General features: G+C 39.7%; 2 protein-coding genes across 2 annotated transcripts; one reads left to right on the top strand and one right to left on the bottom strand.

The window, feature by feature from the left end:
• The first annotated feature begins 1,126 nt into the window (after positions 1-1,126).
• Positions 1,127-8,673, top strand: orc5 (origin recognition complex, subunit 5). Its single transcript, XM_080051100.1, has 14 exons — positions 1,127-1,535; positions 2,058-2,150; positions 2,824-3,009; positions 3,487-3,561; positions 4,970-5,081; positions 5,427-5,557; positions 5,656-5,704; positions 6,250-6,340; positions 6,444-6,499; positions 6,754-6,866; positions 7,002-7,049; positions 7,393-7,503; positions 8,191-8,303; positions 8,456-8,673. The coding sequence occupies exons 1-14, from the start codon at positions 1,422-1,424 to the stop codon at positions 8,499-8,501; spliced, it is 1,338 nt and encodes a 445-aa protein (XP_079907226.1). The 5' UTR covers positions 1,127-1,421; the 3' UTR covers positions 8,502-8,673.
• Positions 8,674-9,797: 1,124 nt separating this feature from the next.
• On the bottom strand, positions 9,798-13,085 carry guca1aa (guanylate cyclase activator 1Aa; the record flags this gene model as incomplete). The annotated part of the gene is made up of 4 exons (XM_080051496.1): positions 9,798-9,973; positions 10,455-10,548; positions 10,635-10,784; positions 12,888-13,085. The coding sequence occupies 4 exons, from the start codon at positions 13,083-13,085 to the stop codon at positions 9,798-9,800; spliced, it is 618 nt and encodes a 205-aa protein (XP_079907622.1).
• Between the last annotated feature and the right edge of the window lie 18 nt (positions 13,086-13,103).

The following is a 13,103-nucleotide window of genomic DNA, read 5'->3' as shown; positions in this document are numbered from 1 at the left end:
GCTACAGCTGGCGCCTGTTGTTCCGACAGACAGACAGGCTCGTCTCGTTTCTGATTCACTGTGTGTGAACCATACGGTCTATGGCGAGATCTCGCTGAAATGATCCGTCTGTGCCTATGTGCTCGACGGCGACAGACCAACACCAACAACCGCAGCTGAGATCCTATTGAAACAGAGTTGGAGGATAGCCTCGGATATAACAGGACCAACCCACAAACCCCTAATCCCAGTCTGACGTAGGTTTAGCTATTATTCCAGTAACGCGCGCGAAATCTTAAACACACACTATGTTATCATGAAAATAAATAAATAAGTGAAAATAATGTGATAGGCCTACTTCCTTTTACCATATGAGGGAATAGACACATATTCATTGAGAATAGTAAAATAACCATTAAAAAATGAATACTAACATACAATGTCTCTAATAAACTACTAATTAAAGGGATTTAATCACGGTCTCTTCCATCGAGATATAGGCCAAATAATAAAACGTTAATAATGCCAGATTGTTTCAGGTTTAGGCTACTGTGCAGAAATATAATATATTTTCTTATATTCTCCAGTTTTCTGTTCACTAAAGCGAGCTAAAGCAATTAATAATTTGTAATGATACATTTTACTGATCAAAATGTATTTATATACTATCTAATTAGTACAAACAAATTCAACTAAGCAGGGTCAGTTTTTCATGTATTGGGTTTGTTTTGGAGTTTTCGAATGTATCTCAATTTATTCAGCAGCTGTTGCTCTGTTGGCATGGCATTAGGCTTATAAAAGGATAAGATATTTCAATAGCCCATGAATGTATAGGAATAGGCCATAGATTGTATATAAAGATACAATAGGCCTATATGTTTCAAAAGGACATCGCATCATTTGAGGTTTTGGAAACATTTAGCATTTTAGGGGAAAACAAATATATATCATAACATTATAGTATATATTATAATATCATATAAAGCATAATATATTTATTTTTAATTGATCATTTCCCTTTATTTCACAAAAATGAGTTTTATGAGAGGAAAAACTCCAGTACCCATGATGCTATGTGTGCTCTGTGATTGGATGCGAGCGGAAGCCTGTCATCTGACGTAATCTGAAGGCGCGCGCGAAACTGCTCCGAGTGCACTCGCTTGAGTGTTTTGTGTTGTCAACTTTTAAGTTACCTTTTCACCTCCTTTTCAGTTTGTTACCCTTCTTAATTTGAGGCTTATATATAACCACACCACCCCGTCTTGTTCACAGCATATCATTTCCTTCAGACTTCCTTGTTTTGGTCGCGTTTTCTTCGTCTCTCCATGCATGCTCGTGAATTTGTTGTTACTGAACGTGGAGCTAACCTGTTGGTTTGTAGCCGCATGTGAGAGACCTCTTCCCGTTGCAATATTCCCGGGGCCGCGGTCAGATTTACCAAGATGACAGCGCTGTTACAGCACCCAGGATATGAGGAGGAGAGGCTGCACAGGGTCGCAGAGCAGCTGCCCTGTAGAGAGGTCCAGGCGGGGATGCTGCTGTCGCTCATGGGACAGGTAGGCTATAAAAGCTCGTGTCACTGTCAACCAACTCCACTTTGTTTGTTTACATTTGGGGTATAGGAATTAGTAGTGTTAATAAATAGATATGTTCATTTCTATATGAGCCTCAGCCTACCTTTCACAGGGTTTCTGCGGGCCTTGGATTATATATTAATTGTTTGTAAAGTTGCTTCAAACATCAGTCTGCATTTTAAATGTGTTTTAACAAAACTATAAAACACATAAACAACAACATAACATTTTACGTTCATATACTTTGCAAGTAACTCTCGGACTCCAATTTCCTTTCATATCCCTACACATTGTTTTTGCCACTAGTATTGGACCTGACATTGGTTAAATGGCATGCTGATCTTAGAGACAGTGTTATATTTAACTTGTTGAAACCTGTAGAATTGGTTACATGTTGATACAAGGTGATATAAGAAAAACTTGTTTATTTAAGATGTTAGTATCGATCATAAAATGTAATACTCTTATATTGAGGAAAGAGTGACTAACTTTTCTTTCTTCCAGCCCCAGCAGTGCAGCTACCCCTCCATCTTCATCTACGGTCACCGGGCTTCAGGGAAGAGTCATGTGATGGAGGTTCTGATGAGGGAACTTGAGGTGAGAAAGAGACACTCGGTCTTCTAAATTTGTTATAAAAATTTAAATAATTAATTTTTCTCTGCACACAAAGAGTAAAGGTTTGTGACGGTGTCTGCTTAACATGAAGGAACTTATCTTACCAACTACTTCAGGTTTAAACCTTGAACAAATGCAGGCACTTTAAATTAGATCATCCTTCAAAAGATATTTGAAATATTACATTTCATTTGAAGTACAAAAAGTTTAGGATGGGAATCAGAGAAACCTTAAGTTAAGTCAACTTTACTTTATTTGTTTATTGTTACATTGAAATTCGTCTTTTCGCATATCCCCTCTCAAGACACCACACTTCGTAGGGGGTCAGAGTGCAGGGTCGGCCATAGTACAGCGCCCCTGGAGCAGTTTGGGGTTAAGTGCCTTGCTCAAGGACACTGTTGTAGAGATGGTGTGCACCGTAGATGTAATACCAGCCACCACTAGTTTCACAAATAACCACTCCGTGTCTGGTGCAGGGGATCGAACCAGCAACCTCATGGTTACTGGTCGGCCCTCTTCCGCTAGGCCATGTTAGAGGCGAACAAAAGTTTTTGTGTACACTCAATGTGTGCATAGGCTTATGCTTCCCTCTTTGATATTAAAGTACACAAATGTCAAACTAATGTTCTTTCATAATTTCTCCTCTTCTCTTTAGCTGCCCCACGCCACAGTCAGCTGTGTGGAGTGTGTGTCCGTTGCGTTGCTGTTTGAACAAGTGCTGCTCTCCTTCTTCGGCTGCGACGCTGCTGCGCTGCTCCCACGCAGTCCCTCCGTGTCTGACTTTGTGCGCATTTACAGACAGCACTGCTCCCCGTCTCCTGCCAAGCACACGCGATACATTGTGAGTGTCATGCACTTTACTACGCCCACTCTGGAAAATCACACACACAAAAAATACTGTTATCCGTGGCATTTCAAATTGAATAGGGTATTATGTGGATGTGTCACCTAAACATTTGTATGATAATATGATAGTACGGTATGCAAATAAATGCTAAACAAAGCTCCAGATGCATTGGCCTGTAGAAAATAAGTGTGAATGTTTACCCCATGGGGAATTCTGATTAATTAAAGCCGATGGTCTAAATCCTCTTGTGTCAACTCGTTTGCCGCCGATGGCTTGAATGTAACTGGCATTTATTGATTAAAAAAGTTACGCACTATAGCTTTAATCTACTTTAGTAATTTGGCTTCCTAATTTTTTTTTTTTTTTAAAGCAAGCTTGAAGCATATAAAACCGTAATGTGCCATAATAATAAAAATAAGTTTATTCTGTATGTATGTACCAACCCAAACTAAGCTTGAGTGTATTTCCCAGGTAATGGAAAAAGCCGAGCTTCTGAGAGACGCCGATGCCAATCTGCTCCCTGCTCTCCTCCGTCTTCAGGAATTGGTGAGAAAGTGCCTCAAGCTCTTTGTGTTATCTATCAAGTGAGAGGCTTGACTGTTGTTGTTGTTGTTGTTACACTCTGTGGATGATGAAGAGGCCACTGGAAGAGCTGCTTTTGTAATGAATGACCTCGGCTGAGTGAGTTTGTGCGTGGAACTCTTTCATAATTCTCTTTAGAAAATGGAAGGACAGAAACCACTCACGGTATTATAATAAAAGTCACAGAGATGACAAAAATGTTAATTATTTGGAGGTTTAATTCATGTGAAAGATAATATTTTTTCTTGGTTGATTGTGAGTGTAACGAGAAATCTTTTCAAAGTGAGGCAGCATTTACCGTTCAGGCTTTATTATAGTGGTAGAAAGGCACACGCAGAGGGAGCTGTCAATAATCAGAATCAAACCTTGGAGACATTTACATAGTTAGGAAAAGAGGACGTGCTGTTATTTTTTCTAAACTGGATCCAGCTCTCCAAAATGTATCGGGTTGTGTGTCTTTTTTGGTCAATACGAAACGTTGACTCGTGATACCTTAAGTGTTGTGCAGTGATGCTTCGATCCAACCTTTTCACTCTTGATAATAATTCCAGGCTGCCTTGCTATCAATTCAAGGCATTTGCCAATATCAAGCTCCAGTCGTTCACCCAAATGTCAGATTGTGAAACCTCACCGTGCAGAACTTATTAGGATCATTTTTATTGGAGGGAACAGGAGGAGCTTTTGCTTTGGTTTCTAAAAACTGAGTCGCAGCCTGACATGAACAGGAAAATGTCACTGATGGCAACTTAGATATTTATAATGACGATACAGAAGATGTATATAATGTTTATCAGTCATGTTATGGCAGGTACAAGATAATGTCGAGCTAAAAGGAAGTCAATTATTTGAAAATAAATCTTCAAATACATTATTTTGATTATTCTTTTCCTGGTTGTAGCTTCTCTCATTTGGAGATTTGCCTTTTTTTCTTTGTTTGACATAAGCACTAAATGAAATACACAGCATTAGAAATAAATATATAAAACACATGAATTTAATGAGGTAGCAAGGTCTGTAGCCATGGAGACGTACTCTCACTGATCTTTTAACAATAAAGTAGGCATGTTGTTTAAAGGTACTCAGAGGAACTTTAATTTTGTGTTAATTCTTGCTCTCCCCTTTGGACAAATGCGGTAGTGTTTTTACTACGCCAGCTGTTTTTCCTGGGTGAGCGTTCCCTTCACAAAGGCGTTTAAAAAAAACTATATAAAAAATAGCATTCTTTGCACAGATGGTCTTGTTTGCTGTTACATGTAATTCATAATCATCACAATCAAAAATTAGACTCTTTAAGGAATATTTTAAAGTTGATCGTAGCATCTTTTTAAACCACAGTTTAGGTGACCTCTTTGTAAACATGTTTCCTTTAAAGGTCGAGGACAACGTGACCCTCATCATGCTCAGTGAAATCGTCTGGGACAAGTTCAGACCAAACACCGGCTGTTTCGAACCTCTTCTGCTCCATTTCCCCGACTACAGTAAAGGTAGAATTCTTCCCATTTCACACACATCAGCCAGTGTCATGAATAACTCCCACCACCACACTGCATAATGATGCAGCACGCTTGGCGGATGTGAGATTTGTACGTGCGATTTTGTCTTACACTCAATGCAGCAGCGACTGTGGAGGAATATTGCATTAGGAAATAAAACACCACTGTATAAAAAAATTCAGCCAGAGGGGAGTGAATCATTGTACTTGATGTGAGAATCAGTGACCGCTTTTTGAGAGAGATTTGGTCTTTTATAGTCTGTTTTTGTTGTGTGTAAGCCAAAGCATAGTTAAACTGGTTGTTTGTTATGTGTCTGTCCGTTCATTTACTTGTTAGGTGAGCTGCAGCAGATTTTGTCCCAGGACAGACATCCTTCATATTCGTCTGAGTTTTACTCCGCTTACATCAACATCCTGCTGGGAGTCTTTTACTCTGTCTGCCGGGACCTCAGAGAGCTGCGCCACCTGGTCAGAGACACACACACACACACACTCATGATTCTTGAATCTCGAATATAAGATTTTCTTTCAGTCTTCCTTCATTGATTTCTCCTTTTACTCTATAGGCTGCGCTCAACTTTTCCAAGTACTGTGAGCCGTTGGCAGAAGGAAAAGGTAACGCATAAAGAGGTGTAGTCCATTCATTAGACGGGCTGATCAATATTTAAAAATGACCTTTTCTTTGTGTTCTTTCAATTAAGTTGAGATTGCCTTTAGCTATTTGGACCTTTTTTGATATTTATTTTTAAAGCTGCATTCATTGATTATTTTAGCCACTTGGGGCAAGCAGAAACAAGTGGTAAACAATACCCTGCTGTCATCATATAAAGTTGCCTATTCACACGTCGTCTACCAGACACTTGGCAACATTAGTATTCAGTTGTTGTCTTTATGTGTGCTTGATAATTGCAAAGCAGTATTTATTGTCTCTATGGTCACTTTCTTTATTTGGTCCTGTAACAATCTAATGCAGCCCAAAACAACAGCCCTGCGATAACATCTCTCTCCACAAAGCTTGTTATTCCCCCCCCCCCTGTAGACTTTTTTATAATTGTCCTGTATTTCCTCACCTTCCTGATCACATCTATTCTCTTCTCTACTTATTACATGACACAAATTTGGCTTTTTCAACAAGGTTGCTCAATTTTTTTTTCCTCCAGTGAAAGAGACGGACACACACAAGCTGTGGAGGAACATTGAGCCTCATTTGAAAAAAGCCATGCATACCGTTTACCTGCGAGAAGTGTCCAGGTCTGTGTTTTTTTTTAATGAATTAAGTCAACTTTTGATCTAACCACTTATTCCGCGGTTTTCTTCTAAACATTCTAAACATTCCTCTCTTTCCTGTCTTCAGTCTTCAGTGGGAGCAGATGCAGCAAATGGAGGAGAAGGAAACTGGAGTCATGAGAGGTACCAATACACACACACACACACACACACACTGAGCACTGTTGCACTCGATGACGTCATGCATTTGCAGAGCAGATGTTAAACTGTGAAATAGGCTGATACACCGTGGAGTCATGCGGAATTTTTGCATGTCAGTATATCCAAACCAAATTGACATGCACTGAACATCATGGATTAATACTGTGTGAGAGTATATGATGATCTAAGGGCACATTTTTATTTTTATGACTGGTTGCTTTTTATGTCCCCTAAAGGTTTATCGGCTCACACTCATGTGGAACTGCCTTATTACTCCAAGTTCCTGTTGATTGCTGCCTACCTGGCATCCTACAACCCCGCCCGCACAGACAAACGCTTCTTTCTAAAGGTAGAGGAACTGAATATCCTTTTAAAATGAATCAAGGGGTGTTGTTACAGATGGCAAAGCCCTTAAAGGCAAATTGGTCATTTGTGATTTATTTTGTGAACGAATTAAATGTGTCCCTCTGTTTTTTCCCAACAGCACCATGGTAAAATCAAGAAAACAAACTTCTTGAAGAAAAATGAAAAGGTGAGGATCCTTATATAACACTGGCTATGTTCTCCATTCGTTTTTATCACAACCCGTTATTATAAGGCATGGCAAGTTTATTTCTCTAGCTGCACAATTCAGACATCAAGCCATTCAAAGTGCTTTACAGGGGCATAACATACATCAAGATTAGACATTAGAAATTGCATTTAAGAGATAGTAAAAAGAAAGGAAATACATCAAGATTCAAGACAGCGATTTAGACAGCGATGTAGAATGGCTCCAATGAAAATTACGTGACTGACAATATAGTTATTTTCTACATGGCCTATTTAAACAAATTACTCTTTCAAATACAAATCTATTCTGTGTCTCTTCCTAGACGAGTAACCACCTTCTGGGGCCCAAGCCCTTCCCTCTGGACCGCCTGCTGGCCATCTTCTACAGTGTGGTGGACAGCAGAGTCGCCCCCACTGCCAGCATCTTCTCCCAGGTCTGATGATGTCACATTCACTTCACATTCACTTCACACTTTTTTTTTAGCATATTACACAAAACCTCAGGAAACATTTTCCTATTACGCCCCCATTTGCCAGATAAGCAAATGAAAGGGAAAAAAAAGCCTTAAAGGTACTACGAGAAACTTTTAAATATTTCTGAGACAGTCAACATTTTTCCTCTGATGATCATGAATTATATGTAACAGAAGACGAGTCCATCAGTGCAAAGAATGCTATTTTTCTATATTTCTTATTTGAGTCTTTGTCATGGGTACGCTCACCCAGGAACAACAGCTGGCGTAGTAAAAGCACGGCCGCTTTTGTCCAAAGAGGCTGCAAGAATTAACACAAACTGAACGTTCCTCGGAGCACCTCTAATAATTGTAGGCTTTTAAATAGTAATTTTCTTTCATTTGTAGGTGCGAACCACATACTTGTTTTTAATGTTAAATCAGGCCTAATGACCCTAGTGTCTCATATTAAAGTTTTCTACCCATATGTTTATAAGGATCAGGATCCGTAGCCAAATGTTGATCTATTTATTACCCGAGCATGAAATAGTTATAGGAAAGTAGGCCTGAGCGTCCCATATGGATGCAATTGGCTCTCATCATGTAGTGTAGAAAAAAGCTGAATTTAAAAGTGGAACAGTCTCATTTCACATTCTATTCTCCCTCCAGATCTCCTCTCTGGTGACCTTACAGCTGTTGACTCAGGTCAGCCATGACGACCAGCTCGATGCCCCGAAGTACAAATGTGCCGTGCCTATGGACTTCATCTGTGCCATTTCCAGGTGTGTGTGTGTGTGTGTGTGTGTGTGTGTGTGGTTCATGTCTGTTAATTATACACAGAGAGTGACAGCAGAACTATTGAATGGAATAATCGACATATTTACCTTTTTTTGTTGTCACTGAGAACAAGTTTTCTGTGATTTTTATCTTCCAGGACTGTGAATTTTGAAATTGTCAAGTACCTGTATGACTTCCTGTGAGCCTGCTGAGAATATCAGTGAGATGAAACACATTGACATTCAGACAAACCGGGGACATTTGGACACTTGAGGACGAGCGTTTGGTGAAATTAGCAGGTCAGAATGTTGTTGGATATTTTGTGGAGGAAAATAAATCCAATTATGTTACTGCCCCCTTGTGGGTGAAAGTTTCTGTGCCTCAGAATGTGCAGAGAAAAAATGTATGTGTTAAATTCCATGATATATATTTGCATTAGTATAAAATAAATGCCATATTGGCAATTTCGCTTTGTATATATATTTTTTATTTTGTCAAGTCTTCGTTAAGTTTTCTATGTATTTAAAGACAGTATTTTTTTATGTACATAAAACAAACAGATATTATATAATTTAGTTCATCCTGCTTAAAATAAGGTTTTGTATTTTGACATAGAGCAACCCTGACACCTTGCAGGTGAGTCATGTCCTTGCTCAAAGGGTTGAGTTTGTTTTTGTTATGTGTCAGCTGTTGTTTACCCTGATGCGATAAGATACTGAGACTATAATAGAGAAAAATCCACAAGCTTTATATAGATTTAAACTTGCTTTTGCTGCCCATCGGTATGGGCCATAACAGAAGGCCCCAATCGAGCGTATAGCCAAAAAAGCATGTAATCTATATCTGTATTTATGCTGAGCAGGCAGTGAATCAGTCAAAGAGACACACTAAATGCTGCAAAACCACAAGCCAGTGTTTTTACCTTTTTGCTTTATTTTGAAATAATATACAAAACATAAAAAAGATATCCTAAACATTTGAGAGTTTGCACACTACTAAATCTCTTCAAAATAACTTTTCCTGTTGGTGTATTAAACCTTTGATATAATCAAATGTAGAATGGATGCTGTGGAGTGCTGTAATACACACAGACAAGAACAGGTAAACAGTGAGTGGTGAAGTTTGATGCAGAGTAACTCAGACCTGAAGATATTGAAAGCAGTGAGTGCCACATAATTGCCACTCTCCTCCACTATCTTCCTCCTTCATCCCTCAAGGTATCTGTGGGTACGAAGTAGACCGTAGCTAGAGATCATCACTCATGCCGGCCTTTAGGAAAGCTCTGCAACATTTCTACAAGGACAATCACCGCTTTGCAGAGGTTGACCGAGTCATCAAAATGCATTCAAAAGGTGTGTGTGTCAGAGATAACAAAATAAAATAAAATAAAAATACACTGGCTGGCATAGTAAACCGGATTCAATCTTAATAGAAATCTCAGTCAATAAATGAGTTTTTATTTTCTAGCAGAGGCGGAGTATTGAAGCTCTCTGGTTGAATCATGAATGAGGTTGTGAGGCTGGGCCGACCTGGCTAGACCTTCTGCCTTCTGCCTTTTGCCTTCTGCTGTCGATCATGGCCACAATGTGGTTGAGGTCCAGACTTTTGATCATCACCTCCATGAAGTCCTCATCACTGCGAGCGCCGGCCACAAACTCCTCCAAGGAAAGCTCGCCTGTTGCAGGGGAAGATTGTATTTAAAGACACAACATTACAAAAAATGTATCCATGTATGTTGTAGGCAAAATTCTGGTGCTTACATTACCCACAATGCAACTCAATGGCTAAGAGTTTAGTCTTGATATTTGGGTGTGTTTCGCTTAAAGCAGCAAAGGTAGCTTAGAGCTGAAAGCCGCCAGATAAGATGAGAAGCAGGCTGCCGGGGTCTGGCAAACTCAGTTATTATTCAATTCTTACCGCCGGATTTATTTTTCCATTTTTGAAACTTGTAGTCCTTAAACCTACCTCACATTTATCTGACTTTAAATTACCAAACTTTCACAGATTTCGCTGTGAAAAATCTGTTACCCTTCAAAGTCGTACTTGTGTAAAAGTTCAATTAGTGAAAACTTTAATTACAAAAACTAAAAGTTCCTCGGAGCACCTTTTAAGTATCTGAAGACAGCTCGGGACCGCTGTCCAACCCACCCACTCACCGTCTCCATTTATATCAATCCTGTCAAACACACGGTTTGTGAAGTCCTCAGCGGTTAGGTCCTGATTTTCACTCCCATTGATGGCACGGATAGCCTACAGCAGGAACACAATAAAAGTCAGTATGCATATGACGTGCAGACCCGATCCACTGTTGGGAAGGTGCACTATACATATTCTACCTTTATGATGTTGAGGAGCTCATGTCGGTCGATGCAGCCGTTCCCGTCCACATCATAAAGTTTGAAATACCAGCGCAGCTTGTGCTCCATCTTCCCTCTCATCACCAGACTGAGAGCAGCCACGTACTCCAAGAAGTCTATGTAACCGTCCTGCAAAAAACAAGAGCAGGCCCCTTGTCAAAACAGACCTTAAAGGTACACTATACAGTTTCAAGGGAAGGGGATTGTTCACATTTGCAGAGCCTGCAGTTACCAAATTTTCTCTATATGGAATTTTTAGTATTGAATAATTCTATCATTTTAAATTTTAAAAAAATTATTTTGAGGGACCTGGAACCAAACATGAGACTAGAATATGCTTGTAGATAAAACTTTGGGCCCTGCGTCTGTAAACAACAGCTCAAAAACAATAACTTTTCAGGAAGCTTTGTAACTTCAAACTGTGTTCTTCCAGGGATCCAATTTTCCTGGGGAAAAAAGTTTGTTTATTCAGTTATGAGAATATACCTTAGACGATGTTTATTTATCTGACACACCCAAAGTTACATAATGCACTTCTAATTAGCATGACCATCGGCTTATACTGACTAACTATTTGCAGCCAATTTGAAGGGATAACTAATTGCAATTCCAAAAGCCCTGGCTACATTTCTGTGTGAAATGTAGCCAGGGCCAGGGAGGGAGGATTATCTCCATGAACCGTCTCTGAACCTAGGCGACGATCTGAACATCAATCTCATCATTGTCTCTCAGATAATCTCACTGTTTGAATAATGCATAAAGATTAGCACGGCCTTCTGCGTGACTAAATATAGAAGTGCACAGACACATCCTGTGGTGATGACCCCTTTACACGCTCAGAGACAATCTTAATTCAATGCGAGGTCACTGCATCTTCTACATACTAAGAATTCAGGGCGACTGTGGCTCAGTTGGTAGAGCGGGTCGGCCGATGATCAAAGGGTTGGAGGTTCGATCCCCGCCCTGCCACTTGTGTCATAGTTGTGTCCTTGGGCAAGACACTTCACCCACCTTGCCTCGTGTGAATGTCGATAGTTAGCCTGCTATCGGTGTATGAATGAGTGTGTAAATGGGAACAGGTCTCCCTTGCAAAAGAGTCTTCGGACTCAATGGGATTTACCTGTATAAATAAAGGTTAAAAAAATAATAATAATCCAAAAAGAATAAGTTGTTCCAATTTATTGTTCATACAGTTAATTGTTCTAAAATACATTTTGACCGACTTGGTATTGTTTGTTATCTATTTGCCAGATAATCGTTTGGCACAATCGTTATTGCTATTAGAATGTTGAACTCAATGTTAAGCTACATTAACCTATGAGTGAGAAGTCATCTCAACTAAAGAGAATGAGTTGCCTGAAACGTAGGCAGTTTTTCCTAAAACGTAACAGTTTTAGTTGGCCTCAAAACTCAATAATCCTTGAAATTAAGTTTTCCTGACTTTTTCATTTTGACAGCATATATTTCATCCCTCAAAACAGACTTTGTTTAAACGTATTTATATTTGAACCCAGTCTAAGACCATCTATTTACATCTTTATGTCCAAGGTGTTGATTTAGTTCATGCTATGTCTCTTTCTGAATGTCAATAATAAAAGACTTACAAGGATGACAAGAACTAAAAAATCCCATCTGCCCACTTCAAAAGTTTCTCCCTTCACATCCTAACAGGAAATCTTCTTGAACTTAAAGGTGAAGTAAGCGGTTTATTTATGTTAATATAAGTGTTAAATCACTCTTTATTCATACAGTGATCACTTACATAATGTGCGCGTTTCATAAAGCCGATCTCTCAGTCAGCTGCTTTGCATGTAATCGGCAAATAAACGTATTGGAGTATCCTGAAATTTTTATCCAATCAGAAGAGAGAACGCTACAAACTGAATGTCTTCTCACTCATATATATTATATACACTCCATGGTCTCACTGCCGGTGCACGCCAGAGCAACAGATGGGTGAATGTGTATGCGCCTACAATGGCGGAGCAGGTAAAAATCCTTCCCAATGTCTGTGTTGATGGTTTTTATCATGTTTTATCACACTTATGGATCTGAGATGATGCTAGATAACTTGCTACTTGAAGACCACAGTGCATTAATGTGGTGACGTAGGGACGAGCGAGGGGACTGCTACTGCAGTAACTGACAGGAAGTTAGCTAAAAGAACCATTCCGCTTACAGCACCTTTAACACTTACACACACACACACACACACCAAAAGCAGCATCTCACCTTGTTCATGTCAAACGTGCGGAACATCTGCTCTATGTATGCGTTGGCCTCCGGGTCCAGCCCTATGATCCCAAAGAACTGCTTGAACTCGTGCAGGGTGAGCTGACCCGACGGACACTCTGTCATGAACTTTTTGTACCAGATGTGCATCTCCACCGCCTGCAGGTCATCCACGGTGCTTCCTGTTGAGTTACCCATTTCTTTCCGACTCCTGTG

The sequence above is a fragment of the Ammodytes marinus genome (assembly GCF_949987685.1).
Source record: "Ammodytes marinus genome assembly, chromosome: 22".
Classification (NCBI taxonomy): Eukaryota; Metazoa; Chordata; class Actinopteri; order Uranoscopiformes; family Ammodytidae; genus Ammodytes; species Ammodytes marinus.
Note: the sequence above shows the minus strand (reverse complement) of the source record. Positions and strands in the feature narration are given on the sequence as shown.

What these genes read in the sequence shown, in the direction of transcription:
- orc5 (XM_080051100.1), top strand. Translation starts at nt 1,422, where the DNA reads ATGACAGCGCTGTTACAGCACCCAGGATATGAGGAGGAGAGGCTGCAC. An exon ending in GGAAACTGGAGTCATGAGAG is followed by an intron (nt 6,500 to 6,753) that starts GTACCAATACAC and finishes TGTCCCCTAAAG; the next exon opens with GTTTATCGGCTCACACTCAT. An exon ending in CTGCCAGCATCTTCTCCCAG is followed by an intron (nt 7,504 to 8,190) that starts GTCTGATGATGT and finishes TTCTCCCTCCAG; the next exon opens with ATCTCCTCTCTGGTGACCTT.